Genomic DNA, 19,223 nt, shown 5'->3' with positions numbered 1-19,223 from the left:
CAAAGAAATAGGCAGCTTTAACTCTTGTCATTCATCAAAACAACAACACAGGCTTGGACCCCTGACTGCATATTTCCATTTCACAGGAATGGTGATGCCATGTTACTTGCACCCTTCACAGAGTCCTGTTACTCTCAAGTAGGAAGTGAACACAGAAAATACTCTTTAAAAAAACAGTGTTTATGTGTCAACAAGCATTTGGAAGCACAATTTCTATCTAGGAAAAGGTTTGGTGGGATATGGATAAAAGCACTGAGACCTGGTGAGATAGAGGCAGGGTGGAAAGGATGGAGACTATGCTGTAAGTAGAAGGTAAATTTGGAGGAAGAACAGCAAGGTAGAGGGTAGCAAACACGATTTAAAACTCTGGTCTGGCTAAGTAGACAAGTAAAGCCACAGACAAGGATTCAGTTTTATACTGCTGGACCAAGCAGTACAAAGCAGCCACCATCAGTCATGAAAATTCCATTTGGGAAAACTGCTGCAGCTTTATGGCTGTCAGGGGATATAATCTGCAGGGGATCGATTCTGTTCTCTAGTGAGACTGATGAAAACTATTGTGAAGGGGCTGGACCACATAATCTTTAAAAGTTCTCTTCCAACCCAAAGGTGCTCTTTCTCTGAACAGCACTCACAAGGCTCAGGGGAGCTCAGATTTGGAACCCCACTGCGGATGACACACTACTGCACATAAAAAAATTAAGATTCCTTCACTTAGTAGGAAATTCTGATCTTAGAGGTTTAAGTAGTTCCTGCAACTCCCATTGAGCTGTTTTGAACTTAAATAGTAGTTAACACAGTTCAAAACACATCCTTCACAATGGAGCTCCCAGAGCAACCTAAAATTGCAACATTCTATTAATGTGCTGTTCTAAATAAATCAAAATTACTTTTTGTACTCTGATAATTTTCAGGAAGGGCTACAACCTCCAGCCGTAGGATAGGACATACACTTGAACACTCCAGTATCCACTGCCAGAAGACCAAGGAAGATATGAAATCTGTTTCTTAGTTTCCTGGGTAAATTCTCCACTCACAGGCTGTTCTATAACTGCAAGCAGCACACAACTTCCTTTGTCATTGCCAGTAAGTCTTTCTCAGTCCTGGAGGGAAACTCAGACCAGAGTCTCTGATTCTGCTCTCAAATTATTTTCCACCTCAAATGTTGCACCTTGCACAAATCTTAGACATTTAGGTCCTCTCTTTATGATCAATCACCTTGTATATACATCTCTAGATGGCATGACTCTTTCTAGCTATAGACTTGCCTGACAAGTGCAGTTTATCAGAAAAGTAGGTATGCAGTCCAGGTACTCACTGGGGGTCAGTCAACTGCAGAGGAGTCCTTCATACAGACACCCTGCAAGGCTGCAGCAAATTTCTTCTATATTCCATCCTCAAACAGAGTGCAAGAACAGGTCTCAGAAATTACTGACCTTTATTATTGTTTGTGAAACTATTAATATTGAACCAGCAAGGAACAAGAAAGATCCACAAGAAAGACCATCCTAACATTCCTAAGAGAAAATAGTCACTTTAAAAGTATTTACTTTGTCTTTTAAAAGCGATGCCAATAAAGTGATATGCAGAAACAAGCCAAAAAAACATTCGAATGAAAGGCCAAAAACTGTAATTCTCTACAACTTATAAAGCAATTTTAAAGTGGGAAGAAAGAACAGGGGTGTTGTTTTTGGCATGTAAGCACTATAGTTTCATCAGAACAGTAGATTCCCCCATAAATGTTTTTAATTATTTCCATTTGCCTTTCATATTAGTGTTGTCACACAAGCATTCACTTCTATGAAATATGGCCCCATACAATACAGGTATTTTATTTTCACTTTCCCTGTTCTGAAGAAGAGAAGTGGGGACAAGGCTTAAAACCAAGAACACAGTAAGTTATTTCTGATGGGGCAACTCTCAATATCACTACCTAGCTCCACAATCTTGTCAGCACTTTTCTTCCTTTCACTAGGCTGAAGTCAGCTCCAGAAAGCATCAAAGCCACAAAAATCACAGAAAATTTCACTGTTGCAGGCAAGTGACACAGAAGGCCTGAGCACACTGTCAAAGGTGATGCAACTTTTATTTTAAACAAACAGTGTGGAAACTGGGGAGGTAGATGCTCCCATGAAGAAAAATCTTAACTGACTGGCTTTGATTTGGTCCTGGGACAGCAAACCTAAATGGTGTTCTTGAGAAGCGCAAGCTGAATGTGGCTGAATAGCTTGTGATCAACTGTCATCCAAATATATGGAAACTTCCAGTGAACAGTTTATAATTGAAATATGAGCAACTTTCCAGTTATATATGTCTATCAACTGCAGTACACATTCTTTTGCCCTCCTTGGCTTCAACAAGAATTTTGCCTTTAGCTTCAGCTGAAGGAAGAATAGGTCCTGAAAATTTGTTGTCTATGATTAAAACCAAGGCCTTAATCTCTGCTTTGAAGCAAATGCCCACTTTAAATTTAATCTCATTAGGATCAAAATTTTCTTTCCTTTCAAACAATCAAGTCTGGTTAGTGAAGTGTCCTTGAGTATAAGCTGCTTTCATTAACTGAAGAGTCTTTATTGTCTTATTACTTTAGAATTAGTTTACATTCATCTGCATCTACATACAAATGATTACTGTGTCCTTACTATTTTTCTCTACATTCCACAACCAGAGCCTGTAAACACCAGCAGGAGCAGCTGAACTTCAGCTGTCCCAGGATAATGAAGGGAAAGAGCCCTGCCTTGGCCAGTTTGTTTACTGCAGCCACAGGAGCAGGTAGCATGCTGCTTCCCAGCTGCCAGGAAGCCAAACCTCCCACTGAGGGCACTCTCCTGGGAGCCAGGTGCTGTCAGTTTGGATATGCCCTCAACCTCAGGGTAAAACTGAACCTACAGCTGAACTGCATACTGGGCCAGTTCCCAAGACACCAGCATGTGAATCCTGCGTTGCTGTTTTTGCTAACTAAGCTTGTGCAGCCTTTGCTAAGGTCAGATAGTGCCTTTACTACTTGACAGCAGTTGGAGTGCGGCAAAATGTAAGCAAAGGGATAAGAACTATTTTTTTGCCCTGGTGGATGTGATCAGATTACAAATATGATAAACAATTATCTTCCAAAGAGTACAAGTTAGAGACAACAACAAGTCAAAAGACTGAAAAAAAGATTGGCAAGATTTAGGAAAATAATTTAAATTAGATGGGAAAATCACAAAAATTACTTACTAACTTAGCGCTAATTTTAATTTTTTGTAATGTTCCAAATCAAACAAACTATATAATTTTCTTTTTAAAATCAAAAACAAATTCACAAGTATATAGTTTCTGAAATTCTCTGAAACTTATCCTTGGGTATTTTAATGATGTGCTACTTGTTCAGAAAAGGAAAATGGGGAAAAACCCAGCTTTCTCCCATCTAAACATTCTAAATGAGGTGAGGTACACAAATCTGTCCTGTTGAACTAATGCTGGGGAGGAGTAGGAGCCAGTTCAGAAACAGAACTGTCAGGCACAGCATGCTGGTAGCAAATGTATCAACAAGGAATTTACTCCCAAGGGTCAGATGTGCTCAAACCTAAACAGAGACTAGACTAACACACAATTAGAAGAAAGTGATCACGATCAGTTACCTCTGCAAGCCCAAATATTTGCCAAAAAAAGGTTTCTGATGGAATATAATGCATATGCACCACAGGAATGGCCAGGTGTTAGGTCACTCAAACAGCAGAAAATATTTCCAGCTGCTAAGAAATTCTGTACAGCAACTGTTAGCTAAATCCTCTTAAGAGAAAACTGTACTTAGTAAGAGTAACAAAGTCAGTCACCTTGGTTATTAAGGCAATAGTCAAAGCAGCAAATTCAGGTAACTAATGTACAGTTCCTGCTTTTGCAAACTTCTACCCCAGCAATGAGGTTCTGCAAGTATTTTAAGACTTGCTGTTACTAAGATGCAGTAGTATTTTTAAGTAACACCAAAAAACTCCAGCTGAAGAATCCAGGGAAAACCTCTGGCTACCAACCAGTCCCCCCAAAGTAGCAGGCACATAAGAGTGCTATGATTCACTTCAGCATACGAGCACTGCATGCAGAGCACCTGCAGGCCCTTCTAAGAGATTCTGCTTTTAACCTCCTGCCACCAACATTTGCAGCTGCCCACACTCTTCTCCCAAAGGTCTGATACTTCCCAACAGTTGAGCTGCAGCAGTCTGCTCTGCACACCAAGGACCCTCATCCCTGCCTGCTGCACACAGGATGTTTGACCAATAGAGCTAACAGGTTGGAATGTGTTTCAGAAATGGGAGATAGTACTTCTGCATGAAACAGGAGCTCTTTATTCTGACTGAACTGTAAACCTCACAAGACCTTAGATGCAAGATACCCCTTATCAAATTAAAAGCTTTTTCTTTGGAAAGAAAAAAGGTCACATTAGATAAAAACAATTCAAAATCAAGAAACCCACCTGTCTCAAGATAATAAAGAGCAACTGGAAAGACACCTGAAACAACAGAAAAAAACCTGCTTAAAAAGACTTCCAGAGCATCTAGATGATTTGTGGGAGGCCATTAAAATACGATAAGGTAAGAGGGAGGCCTAAAAAGAAAGCATGTTGGTTTACATTATCAATTCAGAGTTTGATTCTATGCTAAAATTAGAAAACAAAGTAATACATATTTAGGGCATTTTTAAGTTTTTGTAGCTTGAACTATTAAACACATTAACAGATTTAAAAAATAAGTCTACATTGGACTCAAGGGTGTGAATTCTCCAAGTTTCAACAGAGCAAGTATTAAATATGGAACTTAAACCTTCTTCACGCTCACCTCAGAAGCAGCATTTCAAAACAATTCTGGAGCCTCCTGCTTTTTTTTTCCTTTTAAAGTTCTTAAAATCAGGACATAAAATACATGTGTGTGCATATATATTTACACACATACATGCACTGTGTGGGCACTGTGTAACCAAGCTGAGTGGTGGTGTTGACACACCTGAAGGATGGGATGCCATCCAGAGGGACCTGGACAAGCTTGAGAAGTGGGCACACGGGAATTTCATGAGGTTTATAAGACCAAGTGCAAGATGCTGGTCAAGAGCAGCCCTGCAGAGAAGAACTTGAGGGTGCTGGTGGGTGAGAGAGTGGACATGACCCTGCAATGTGCACCTGCAGCCCAGAAAGCCAACAGTGCCCTGGGCTGCATCCAAAGCAGCGTGGCCAGCAGGTTGAGAGAGGGGATTCTGCTCTTCTATTCTGCTCTGGTGAGAGCCCACCTGGAGTGCTGCGTCCAGCTCTGGGGTCCTCAGCACAGGAAGGACATTGACCTACTGGAGTGAATTCAGAGTAGGATCACACGATGATCAGAGGAATGGAGCACCTCTCTTGTGAGCAACGGCTCAGAGGGTTGGGTTTGTTCAGCCTGGGAAAGAGAAGGCTTCAAGGTGACCTAATTGAGGCCTTCCAGTAGCTGAAGGAGCCTACAGGAAAGATGGAGACTTATTACAAGGGCATGTAGTGATAGGAGAAGGAATGTTCAAGGCCAGGCTGGATGTAGCAGCAAGGTGGGAAACAGATGTTCTTTACTGTCCAAGCCTTTCTATGGCTCTATGAAACAGAACTAAAATTAAAAGTCAGTCATATTTTCACATCATGTATTCTATATGGGAGGAAAAAAAGCTATACTCATTTTCCCAGGATTTCTGTAGACCACCCCATCCATGTGTTTACCCTCCCTGCAACATACCAGTAGCTCAACTGTTGTTTGTTTGAGATGACTTTTTTATGTAGAAGAAAAAGAAGTCAGCACTGTGACTAAGAGGCTTTCCACTGATTTGAGAAGGGAAGTGCTAGAGCAGAGCGCCATCAGTTTTGAAATAAATCAAAGCACACAATAATAACAGCATGCCTGGACAGAGTGTGTTGTCATGGACAGTCCTCAGGAATGCAGCCTAAAGCCCACAGAGATTTTCCATGTGGAAAACCTACCCATTTTCTCCTGGTAAATAAATTCTTAGTATTTCTAAGTTAGGGAAGGTTCTTAACCAGGACTTGCTGCACCCTTTTCCTACATATTTGCTATTTACGTAAATAAGAGGCTGGACTAGAGTCACCACTCATCTGCTTAACAGTTCCTACAATAAAAAGCAAGATGGAAAGTAAGTCTGTTAACATCAATCATACCCTAAATACTAAATATATTATTAAACACATTTAGACATCTTTCCTTTCAGGTTCTGAGCACAAGTCCCTTGGGTCTTACTTCCAAAAGAGAAGGAAGTCCTTTTATAAGTTGAGGTATTTTTGCTAAATAAAACCATTTCTTTCAGCACTACAATTTCCTCCCATCACCAGTCCTACAGCTCTTCTGTTCTAAAAAACCCAAAACCACAAGAAAGAGTTTTATCATGATATACACCATAAATAAACTAAGATCGTATTAGAGATCATCAATATTCAATAAGTGAAGCCTCATGACAGTATTTGAACCGCTACACATTAGTTCACTAAGATGAGCATTAAGATTTCAATTAAAAAAATAAGCAAATATTTTTGGTTTTATCATTTCAATTTTAATACAATTAAAAAAAAAAGTAAATGTTATGCATGGTAATGTTGATTAAACAATCACATTTCATTTAAGCATTAAAATGCAGCAGTCTGGAAAAGCTGCCAGAAACAATGTTTGGCTTCAGAAAAGGCGACTATGAAATGACTTCCAATAAAATTCAAATATTTTCTTATCTGTTGATTAGTTGAATGCTTTAGACTGGAAGGAACAAAAAGTGCAAATCAGCTGAATGTTACTTTCAAAAGTAAAGTCTTAGTGTCCTACAAGCAGTTACTAAAAGGCCTCACCTCAATCTTCATGATAAAGGACAAAATTCTCAAATTCATATATAATTTACTGTAACATTTCAAGCAACGTAACATTATTACTAAAACAAAATTAATTTTAAAATATGACTGCAGTATTCTCTCTACCACAAGCACCTCTTTTTCCTTTTTTTTCAATTCTAATTTGCTTGACATGAGATGGCATGAAATACATTCTTACTGCAAAACTTACATGGAACAATGCAGTTAAACCACTTATAGGAACATGTTCTAAGTTCAGGTAATTTATACCTAAACATCTTACTTTGCATGAAAATCTAGTATTCATATTGTGGCACTCTGCCTCTGCTGATACATTTTGAGCAAAGTGACACATTACAGGTGGGTAAATGTTGACCTGCAGTTCAGCCTTTTGTGCATCATCTTTATTGGAAGACTTGTAAAGAAATGGACAAAGACAGGTAACACCTGATATATGGGCAAATTTTAAGCATTTAGAAATTGATTCTTTTTTAATTTAACACAATGATTCAGTGGCAGTTTAAAGTAAAAAGAGAGTACACCCTCCTGGCTCCTAAATCACTTCAGGATGACTTCATATTCAGAGATAATGAGAACTGCTGTGATTTTCATCTCATAAAGGCTGTAAGAATGCACTAGCAATTTTCAATTTGTTCTAGCAAAAATCTTCTAAAACCATCGTGGAAACATGTTCTTATATGTGGGTACTGCTGCTTGAAACTGAACAGTTGGTTGACATCCAGACAACTATTACAATTTTGCAAAAGCAAAGCAGCTTATAAGCATAATAAACAAATAGTCATTTTGCTAAAATTGAGACCTACTTTAGTAATTTGTAGAATGACACTTTCCAACTGTGCAACACAAAATAATGTAGCCAACAGTAACATACAGGTACACCATTTAATATTTATTATATGCATTTTATATACATTATTTTTCAACAGCTGTACTTTTGCTATGTGGTACAATCTTAAAAATTTGCTGATTCATAGTTTGTAAAACAGAAACCTTACAAAACTCATCAAAACTCGCAAACTGATCAGAAAAGTTTTGTGGAAGACTAGAAAAAATACTTTTTTGTATTAATCATGCATTACACAAACAAAATTTTTAGTTACACCATAAACTGAAGCACATCTGAAAAATAAAATAAAAGCAGGGAATAACTAGTCAAAACACAGCAGATTTATGAATCTTGAATCAACTACTTTTGTATTCTATTTGAAATGCAAATAAAAATAACTTTCACTCCAAAGGTTCTGAAACAAGATCGGGTTTTTGGAGTCAACTCCACTCCAAGTACTTAACCAGATGAAAAAGAATTTCTTGGTTTGCAACTTTAGGATTATCAAATGTCCCATTTACTCATCTATTTTAGACTGTTCAAAGAGTGCCATAACAGATATACAGGGCCCTTTAACACACTACATAAAAGGATATAAAGACCAACAAAAAGTGAAATAAATAACAATAGGCCATTAGCAAGATGGGTAATCCTTGATAAATAAACTCGTAAATACAGTAAGATGTACAAAATATCACATAGTGATAGGATGCCAAGATTAATTTTTTTTTAAAGAGTTCATTCATGGGTGTTAACCCCTCTGTGTTTCATTTGAACACATTTTACAGTCCTTTATTTATGAAGACAGTTATGCAATGATGATGAATTAGCATCCTTAAGCAAGGACTTAGCTGAGCTGTATTAGGCAAAAAAGGGAAGAGTGTGGTTACACAGCAGCGGGTCAGTGAGATCTCTGTGTTTTAGGGTTCTATAATGCAGAAAAACATTATCAATACAATCTTGAGCACTGTTGTGACAGGCTAAATATATAAAAAGACTTATAAAAACTAGAATTTTATCCAAACATTTTGTGCAACTAATGCTAAAATATTTTAAGTTAAATTTCCTTTTCTTTAAAGCAAAATAAAAGTTTAAAAGGGGAATCTGTGGCATTCAACTGATAAACAGAAGATTACTAAGAGATGAAAAGAAAGCTACTCTTGGAGCTCACTTCCCCCCACAAGAGCACCACATTCCTAACCCTAAGGCAGCACACAGAGTCCAAAATAAAAGTCTTTTGTAAGATCAGACTCCACGTTTGCTTAAAGACACCTAAAGAACAGACATACGCTCAGTTCATATCCAGTCAAGGCTACAAATACTGGTTTTCTTTTTTGTATTTGTCCCCACCCCCCAAATACAGTAATTACAGTTAAATGAATGAGCCTGACATTGTTCAAGATGTGGTGACTTTTCATCAAGTTATACCTGCCCCACTTAAGAGCCTTCACCCAGGCAGATCAGATGTAGTGTCTTATTGGTAACCTTATAATTGATGGCAGTGACGCATTCCCTCTTTTTTGTCCAAACAGACCTGCTGCTATGATGCAGGTTTGTTCTGCTATGTCACACAAACACTTTGGCAAGGGCATCAGCTCCTGCACTGGCAATATATGCTTTTGACGGATGAAATGCTACATCATAAATTGATTCATCCAGCTTTTTCCTATGAGCTGTTATTTCTTGTACACATGTCTTGCTGTCCAAATTCCATAGCCTAATGGAACAATCATGGCCTGTTTAGGGAAAAAATAACAAACGAAAGATAAAGTTATATTTTTCAGACATTTCAGTGCATCATAAATGCAAAATTTATAGAGTATATAGAGCATGAAAAAATCCCTTACTTCCAGACATTAAATAGATTCCATTAGGATCTACAGCTAGACTTGTGACGGCATCCAAATGAGCAACCATAGAATGGATCATTTTACCTAAAAGCAGAATAAACAGTGAATTTCCTGTGAAGTATTGTTTATTTAAAAAAAACCACTAAACCCCAAAAACATTCCCATTAAATGCAGTATAGGATAGCATGTGTATTTAGATTCCAGTAGTATCTGAATGATCCTATTCCATTAGAAATCATGACGTTTCACCTGCAAACTCTTGTATGAACCTAAGGGTAAATGACACACAACTCTCTCTCTGCTGGTAGCAACGACCATGAAGACCAAACCTAAAATGACTGGGTGAGAACCTTAATTTTTAGTCTGTTAACTATCCTAGTAACTGGCCCAGTAGGACAGTGTTGATGAAGCTTTGTAAAATGAGACCTACTGAGCTAGACCAAAGGTCCACCTATCTCTGTCATTGCTAGGAGAGATGCCATTGGTGATAAACCAGGGAGGAAAATAAAAGCTAGGCAACTCTAAGTGATACTTGCCCCAAATACTCTCCAGCTTCTAATAATTAACTGTTTGGCTATGTCACAAACCAAATTGCTAGCTCTGCATTCAACTATTCTTATGGCATTTCTTTTCAGTGACCTCCATTCCTGGACTCTTAATAACATCTTTTGGCATGTCATGATGCTTTTTTGGAAGGAATTCTGAGATATTTAGCTGCATAGAAGAACAATTAACCTCTTCTTGTTTTTAACCTATCGTCTGTTGGGGGTTCGCAACTGAACCTCAGTTCATGTGCTGAAAAAGAGAGCATATAAATCCCTCTAAGACCATGACCAACATGCAGAAACTATATCATCTTTTTCCAGTTGTCTGTCTCCCTGAAGAATATCAGTCTTGTTTCTAAGATTCTTCCTGAAGAAGCTAAAAGTTACTGAAAATCTTTGATCATCTTCTCAGCCATTCTCTGAAAAACTTTAATTTGGCTATATCCCTTTTGAGATAAGGGAGACTTCATCAAAAGTATTTATAGAAAGGTATTAAAAATGTTTCTTTTTGCTGTTTATTCCTTTCCTTCCTCCTGACATTCACTTTGCTGTTCTGACTGCTAAGCAACAAACTGATATTTTCATTCAATCTCTTCTTATAACTCCAAGGTTTTTCTTTGAGTAAGAACAGTCAGCCCAGTGATTACTGTTTTATATTACAATGTTTATTTTTCCTTACATATATCATCTCCCATTTATCCACATGGAATTTAATTTGCCTGCTTTTAAGTGTATTAAGATCTTTAGTTCTTCCTTGTCAGACACAATGTTTAATAACCTGGATTAGTGAAGGTCAGTTAACTGCCAATATACTGTTCCCTGTCCAGATGACTCCTTATGTTGAACTATTGCTAATCCCCCCTCCAGATACTGATAATATTTCATTTCACAAAATGACCATTTACTTCTACCTTCTGTTTCCTGTCTTTGACCAATGAGTTGTTCATGCAAAATTTTTCTCCTTATTCTACTTCTTTGTTTCTTTAAAGTAATAAATCTTAATTTCAGCACCATCATTACAACGCATTTAATGATCACAATTCAAATGGATACATTTATGAAAGGTGCAAAGGGGAAGAAATTGTCCAGCATTTTGTCTTGGAAAACAAAAACCCCAGGAACACCATCCCCCACTCTGCCCAAGACAAACATCCTTCAAACAGGGGGGTTGCACATGTGCTAAACTTACAGTGAGCTTTTCTTTACTTTTTTTTTCCTTCCAACTCTGATAGGATAACATGTAGGAACTGACTGATAATTTCATGAATGGGAAGTTTAGGTTTGTTCTTACAATTCTTATGGTTTTGTCACGACAAACAGTGTAGTTTTCCTGTGTAGCCTTCTTTCCCCTCTTTCCTCCAGATCCTTTTCTGTTTTATAAACTTAATCAACAACTTAAGTACAACACAGTATTCCATTACTACAAGGAATTTACGGTTATTTCTTGCCTTAAAAGATACCAAGCAATGTTCTTTACTACTGAAAGTTTAAGAGCGTAACTGATATATGCTTAAAGCATGGAAATGATAAAGAAAGGAGGAAAACATAAAACATATTCCACAAATTAGGGAAGCTCTAAATTAGACAGCTTTAATTTACAACTATCTCTGCCTGTTCATACATACAAATTAGGTTTTCTTTATCCTTACCCGTTTTGTTGTCAAAAAATTTGATGTGTCTATCTTCATGTGCTGTAATAGTTACAGGAAGTGTGGGATGACTTACTACCTTGTTAATATGATTATTTGATTGTACACCTGAAAATAAAAAAAATATTCATCTGTCTTAAAGAAAGTGTTAAACTTAAAAGGACAGTATTTTAGCATTACACTTTAGATTACATATTAATATCATGCAAATAATATCTTAGGATCAATGGATTCCTTAAGAAATAAGTAACAGCTTCTTCCTTTACAGGATGGCACTGAGGCAGTCTTCAGGCAACACACTGTAAGGTTAAAGCTGTACAAGTGGTTTACATACATGAAAGATTCTTGAGAGAGATAGGCAACGAAGAAAGTCCTGCTGGGTGGCATTTGTCAAGCAGAAACAAATTGTAGCATCTACGATATATATTTAGGACACATCACGTCAAAAAATATTTAGCTTGGCTGGGGGAAGATAGAACACCTTCCACTATACCAGCAAATCCAAATAACTGAAGTCAACCTATTAGATTCTGTCATATATCTTTAATTTCAACTTAAGGAAACAATGAAGTTTAAAATATCTTCAGAAATCTTTAGAATACTCTTTAAAAAACACTCCCTTATCTTGATATCAGACTTGTTCCCTTAATCTCTGCTTAACTTTTCTTGATTCCATTAAGGAGTTTTCAAACCAGGAAAGGTATTGCTCCAAATTGCTATGTTCCTTCTTACTTCAGTGTCAGGCTTTGCACAAGATATCTATCAGATAGCTTTCACACAGACTGGTAACCTGTGTTGAAATCTATAACTATTAAGTAAACAAGATTACTCAGAAGGGAGAAGCAAATTTTGCCCTTGCATTATTCTTTTAGACTGCATTTCATAGAGCAGAATGACCAGAAACTGGAGGTCTTCCTTCTGAAACACTTTCAGAGGTTCCACCAAAAGAAGACTCTTCCATTTAGTTTCATCAGATACATACCCTTAGATACATACAATTACCTTCTGAAGAGCTACATCTTTCTAGAACCTTATTTGCAGCAACAGGATTTCTACATAGTTTCAAAGAAAAGTGTGAAATCTCCACCTGTGCAGAATTCTACACTGAACTATTTTGTTTAATTCACCTATTTACTTATCTTAATATCCTCCATGTCAGTGCTATAAAATCAAAAATGTTGTCTAATATACAAATCAGAGACTGTACTTCAAGACATCTAAGCTTAGAGAACAGTAACTGTTCCTTTCACTATCTCTAACTAGTTTCAAATCCCACTAATTCACAGTCATAAAATGGCTTAGGTTGAAGGGATCTTAAATACCATCTAGTTCCCACCCTACCTGCCATAAGTAGAAGCACCTTTCTCAAGACCAGGTTGTTTGAAGGCTCATCCAACCTGGCCTTGAACACTGCCTAGGAATGGGGCATCCATAACTTCTCCAGACAACCTACTCCAGTGCCTTGCCACCCTCACAGTAAAGAATTTCTTCGTAACACCGAATCTAAACCTACTCTCAGTTTGAAGCCATTCCCCTTGCCCTGCCACCACATGCCCTTTTAACAAGTTCCTTTCTGTGCTTCTTGTGGGCCCCTTTAGGTACCAGAAGGTCAAAATAAGGCCTCCCAAGAACCTGCTCTTCTCCAGACTGAACAAGCCCAACCCTCTCAGACTGTCTTCACAGGAGAGGTGCTCCAGCTCACCTCAGTGGCCCTGCCCTGGACTCACTACAACAGGCCCACATTCTTATGCTGAGGGCCCCAGAGGTGGATGGAGCACTCCAGGCATCATCTCACAAGAGCAGAATAGAGGAGCTGACTCACCTTTCCATCCTGTTCATTTCATTCATCTTTAAGCATCTTTCAAACTGAATGATGCAGAAGAAGAGCAAAACTTTTTCATCTACTACACTGTATCAGAGGCACCAGATAACACCATAGGTACCTCATCCAAGATGGGTATATATTATAGTAGAGCTCAACTTACCAGATTCTATTTGTGATGAAAACATTACCACTGACTGGGATGTTTCTAAATCATAGATGACTGTGCTGCCAGTGTTAAAAGATGCCACCATATGAGCAGGGTCACAACCTATAAAGTCAACTGATGTAGGTATGCCATGCTCTGGAAAGAGAGAAACATAGCTTTAGAAAGAATGAATCATTTTAAAATGTCTGACAGTTGAAACGTTTAGTTTATTTTATACTCATACTTTAAAGTAGAAATTTGCCCTGTTCTTTAAAGTAATGCTACAGCACCATGATTACTTTATTAAAAGTTCTTCTTTTAGCTCTGTTACCTAGTTTGGAAAAATTGAGATAATGAGCCTGGATGCATCATCAGCTGCCTCATGATTTTAAAAAAAACTGCAAAAAGTTACCTTTCTCTCCATTGTAAGTGCAAATACAGGGAATTTTTTCTGGTGGGTTCCATAACCTAATAGTGCCATCTGCTGAACAAGAGAGTAAGTGATTCTTTACACCACTGTAAGCAAGACCCCAGACTGCGTCTGTGTGAGCAATTAATGTGCCAGCTAGAACGTTTGGCTCTGGAAAAAAAAGTTCAGAAATGACACCTTTTTAGTGAAGAAACATTAAAAAAGTATTTCTTGTATCTCAACATAAGTTCCACATAAAAAGCAGTTGTATATCTCACCTGCCCAAACAGAAAACAAACACAAAACACCCCTCAAACCAAAAAAAACCCCTACCAAACCTGTCAATGACAAACCTCCCCCAAAACAAACCAACAAACAACTCAAAAACTATCTCCCTTTTTATGGAATTACACACTCTTGTTACCATCTCCTCTCTTATTTCTTCCTTCCAAATTCTACATCTTAAAGACGGTTGATCTGTTAAGAGCTTAATGTTGCTTTTACTCAGCATACTGTGCTGACACAAGGGTATGGTCTAAAACTCTCAAGCACCCTAATAATTAAAACAAGATCATTTCTCTTGTGGAACTGTAAATCTTATTTTCATCTCCTTCATACTTTATAGTAGTATTTTACAGAGGGTTTTAAAATCTATTCTGTACCAGACTTTAAGCAGAGAAGTGGGAATAAAAGACAAATGAAAAGGCATAAAGCCAGTAAATCACTAAAATTTAGTTTTGCAAAAAGCTAAAAACAAGTTGGTCTTACAACCCTAGACCCTGCAAATAAGCTTTAGGAAGGAAACACATCCTATTAGAGCTCTCTCTTTCAACAATAACTTTGTCACTTGAGTAGAGGCAGTTTTGTCTGAGGCTCATAAAAATTACAGCAACAATCCTACCTGCATGAGCAAAATGGACTATTTTTAGTGATTGGACTGTATTGAACATATTTTTAGCAGAGAGGCACAGTTGGCAAATATACTGGTTTTAAGGAACAGGGTATAGTGCTTGTCCTGAATCAGTGCAAAACAGCACCTCCTCTCACTGCCACAGGTAATGCAGCCCGAGTGTTGTATTAGCTCATTTGTTACATTGACAGGAGGGAGAGAGGAAGAACTCTTGCCTCTGTCCCACTCAAACTGCAGTGGATCTGCGCCTTTAGAATTATAGAAAAGGCAAAATGCTGATCACCATCAATGGCAGAAGAGCGATGTAAAGTTTTCCAAGCAGCTACCAGTTATTTAGAGACATTTAAAATTAAAGACATGTAAAAAGGTAGGGAACTGAGATGCAAATCAGAAACACAGGACATAGAATTTGAGTACACTTATCTTAGCTTTCTGGTAAATTTCTATCAGAAGAAATCAATAATCATTCAAAAGTTGGAATTCTGCTTTAAAATCTTTTACTTCTCAAAAATAAGTTATGACTCACTTTTACTTTACTGTGTAATTCTCAGGTTTTGCAAAGTCTCCCTATTACAGTTCTACACAAAGTACATCAGCAGTGCAAGTGGGAATAAATAACTAATGTTTATCACTACAAAAAGTTGAAAACATACAGTTTAGCTGATAAATGAAAGTTCTATTTCTCAAAAGCTCTAGAAAACAGATTTACGTCAAGCAGAAAATTACTTTTGAAGACAATGGTCATAAGTTGTTTATCTTTTAAAAGAAACTTACCATAGGTATCATATGGATCCACATTAGGGCTAGGCATGTTCCACCACTGGATGGTTGCATCAATACCACCACTGAAACACTGTTCTCCATTGGAACTAATTGCCAGTGACAATACAGGTCCACTGTTGGGAGACAGAGAAAAAGAAGTTGATTGATATTGCCTACAAGGATAGAAGTGAATATCTGGCTATCCATTTTCAAAAAACATTTGGATTGGATGAAGCAGTTAAAAACCCCTTAAATAATTTTATTAAAGCATTTTTAGTATCAATAAATTGTATCAAGAGCTATGAAAAGAATTATAAGAAATTACCTAAAACTATGCAAATTCAAGCAATTCAAAGACCATCACCTTACTTCTCAGAATAAGTACATCTACAAATAGTGGGGTTTACAGTGCATCTGTGCCAATCTAATGGTCTAGCTGTGTTGAAATCAGTGACTGTAGTTGCCCCCTGCCAACTATTTTCTCAACCTACATTTAGAAATGGATAGTAACCTATGCCCTGGTAAACTGGTTCAGAGAATTGATCCTAGTAATTGTACCTTTTGGCTAAGGTTAGACTTCTACTGGTTTAACTTCTTCAACCTGTTTGCTGTGATACCAGACAAGCACAAGTTGTAGCCCAAGGAAGAAGCAGATGTACTCCTTTGGACATTACTAAGACAGGTTTAACTGTACTCTAGAACCATGTCCTCAAAATTAGACACCCAGGTCACTTGACAGGCCACGCTCATGATATACAGCAGTGCAGAGAAGCAATTTACAGTTACATATTTGAGGATGCTGAAAAGGAAGACTGTTGGCTGAATCCACCTATGTATTTAGCAAAGTGAAGAATTAAGATGGCTTGAAAGGTAATATTGCTCAATGCTTTCCTGAGAGGAAAACCAGTAAAATTACTTTGTTATATCTCACTGGAAGTCACAGGGTGGGCATCAGTTCTGTATTAAAACTTCCCCAAATCTCACCTTTTGGTATTCACTAGCAAATATCCAAATAATAGCCCAAATTTAGACAGAGAAAGAGATCTGAAGGAGGATTCAACTGGTCAGTAACCCTCTATCCCTTAGAGGAACATATTTCAACATGAGGACAAATTAGTCACCCCACCCTGGGGAAAAGAGTTTTACACTTTAGCTAATAAACAAAAAGTAATATATTATGTTCTGTGACATGGCCTAAGGAAAGGAGGATGGTGACGATAGAATGTGTGAATTTCCTAATACAAACTACAAATTTTTTTGTTGTTGTTGTTGAGGTGAGCACAAGAAGTGTTATCCACTTCTGTGCTTATCAAAGAACTCTTATGAAGCTTACCTGCTAACTGAGTTGGAGACTGGATCTTTACTTATATAAGCAAGGTACATTCAAACTACTCTGGCTATTGACTGCATATTTTTGCCTTGCCTTCTTATTGAAAGAAAGCAGAATTCAAAATTAGCAAGTGAAACTCAGGCAGCAATAAAGCAGTTAACACAACCTTAAAAATCATGAAGACTCAGCCCTATAACTGAAGATACTAAGACTAGTAAGGTCTACTTTATTTATCTTTTTCACAGCTTACATATAAAATCCACATTCCAAGACATGTCTCGGGTGATGTCGTTATCATCCCTTACAATTCTTCCCATTGCAACTAATCACATCTGCCACTTTCTGTTCTTCTTGTGTTATGCACTGTGTAATTCGTGACAGGGACTCAGTATTAATCTGTTTTACAAAGTATAATGCACCTTGTCTATACAATGTAAAAACAGAACAGATTTGTGGCTATTACACTGAAGTTTCTCGTGAATATATGAGATAACAACAATATATTTATCAACCCTGAATAATGTCAAACACTTACATGTGGGCCCTAAATGTGTAGATGGGTTCTACATCTAAAGAGGCACTCCTGAAAGAGAAAGAACAATTATTACACTACATGAAACCTCTACTGAAAAACTCTGAAAATAGAAGAGTTTAATCAATTTCAAAGGCATTTAAAACACAATTGATGTTTTATAAAACCCATATACTTGCTTTTTGGCAGGAACTGTTTTCTGCAAATTCCAAAGTTTTAGAGTATGGTCCTCAGAGGCTGTAACCAGCACAGGCTCTACAGGATGAAAAGCTAATGCTCGCACTCCATCAAAATGACTGCGTAGAGTATACTTAGGGTTCCATGTCTTTCGGAAGGCATCTTTATTAGCTGGCAACTTAAAAGAAGAAAAAGAAAGGAGTAACTTTATCTTGGATTTCAAAATATGTATTTTAAATATATATATCCCCTTGTGTTTTAGGAAAGCATGCTATGCTTCATTCAGCTAATACATGTTCAATCTTGAGTTTGCATTTATCTACTGATTTGTCTATATGCTTATCTGTAACTCCCTGTCTCGCACACAAGGCAGGCAGCAAATCTTTCTATTGTACTTGTTTCTGTTGTCCCAGTCTGGAACCGAATGTAATGTTAAATACACGGCTTTGATTTTCAAAAACTGGTTTTAATGCACAATAGTATTTTAATTCTTCTTCCTTGAAGAAAGAAAAATTTTCAATGCTTATCATGTTGTCTGCACCCCAGGAAGAGAATGCAGCAGTCAAAAGCTCATTTATCACTTAAACACAACAAAAACGAACTTCAGGTGCTTAGTGAGTGAACTTCCTCAGATGAGTAACTCAGCTGAGATTTACAGGAAATGTAAGTAATTATTGAATACTTCTACAGGTGAAGGTGTGTACACAGAACTAGGTTATCGAAATTCAATACGTATTTGTCTTAGCTGCTTTGTAAAGTAGTATGTGCCAACTCTACATTTATATATGTTGTAAACATCCAATTCATATTCTTAAGCTATAGACTGTTAGGCTAAAATATAATTATTACAACTGCTTAATATTAATTATAGGTAACTCAAAAGAGTTACCAGAAAACCTCAAGCCCTTCTAGTGATTGCAAGAGATTAATTTAGAGCTTTGAATACAACTTATATTTATGCAAAGAGTAGACCCTTAAAAGACAACATCCCATCCTAAGACTCCATCATCATGAGAAATACATGTCCCAGTACTTCTTTCTTCCCCTAAAGGGAGTTTGGAAAACTGACTTTAATTAGATAACCAAAATTAACAAACTAAGAATGAATGACTAATCCTACCCTCTGCCTTACACACTACTATCTATTCACCATGTAATTTTAAAAACATGTTTCTCAAGTGTAGGCCAGAATATCTCAGCATCCCAAGCTACCTTCAGCAACTCTAACAAGAGATCAAAATCTCCCAAAGCTAATAAAATCTTAGTACCTTCTATCTGTCAGGACTGAAAATGAGATTATAATGTAACATTTACTGTAGTAAGTATTCTTGGACTAAATCTATAACCTGGACTGAATTACCACTACTCACTCAAACAGAAATCAGTTCTATCCATACAAAACAA

General features: G+C 37.2%; 1 protein-coding gene across 5 annotated transcripts in view; it reads right to left on the bottom strand.

The window, feature by feature from the left end:
* Positions 1 to 7,727: 7,727 nt before the first annotated feature.
* Positions 7,728 to 19,223, bottom strand: part of STRN3 (striatin 3) — a 64,052-nt gene continuing 52,556 nt past the window's right edge. For all 5 annotated transcript variants that reach the window (XM_071557984.1, XM_071557983.1, XM_071557985.1 and 2 more), the window contains 8 exons: positions 17,822 to 17,997; positions 17,646 to 17,693; positions 15,793 to 15,914; positions 14,112 to 14,279; positions 13,715 to 13,855; positions 11,730 to 11,837; positions 9,533 to 9,619; positions 7,728 to 9,421 (listed from right to left, as the gene is read on the bottom strand). In XM_071557984.1, the coding sequence (XP_071414085.1) occupies positions 9,252 to 9,421; positions 9,533 to 9,619; positions 11,730 to 11,837; positions 13,715 to 13,855; positions 14,112 to 14,279; positions 15,793 to 15,914; positions 17,646 to 17,693; positions 17,822 to 17,997 (1,020 nt within the window). In that variant the 3' untranslated portion in view covers positions 7,728 to 9,251. The remainder of the gene's footprint in view (positions 9,422 to 9,532; positions 9,620 to 11,729; positions 11,838 to 13,714; positions 13,856 to 14,111; positions 14,280 to 15,792; positions 15,915 to 17,645; positions 17,694 to 17,821; positions 17,998 to 19,223) is intronic.

The sequence above is a fragment of the Pithys albifrons genome, chromosome 6 (assembly GCF_047495875.1).
Source record: "Pithys albifrons albifrons isolate INPA30051 chromosome 6, PitAlb_v1, whole genome shotgun sequence".
NCBI lineage: Eukaryota > Metazoa > Chordata > Aves > Passeriformes > Thamnophilidae > Pithys > Pithys albifrons.
This window is presented reverse-complemented; position numbering and strand designations above follow the sequence as displayed.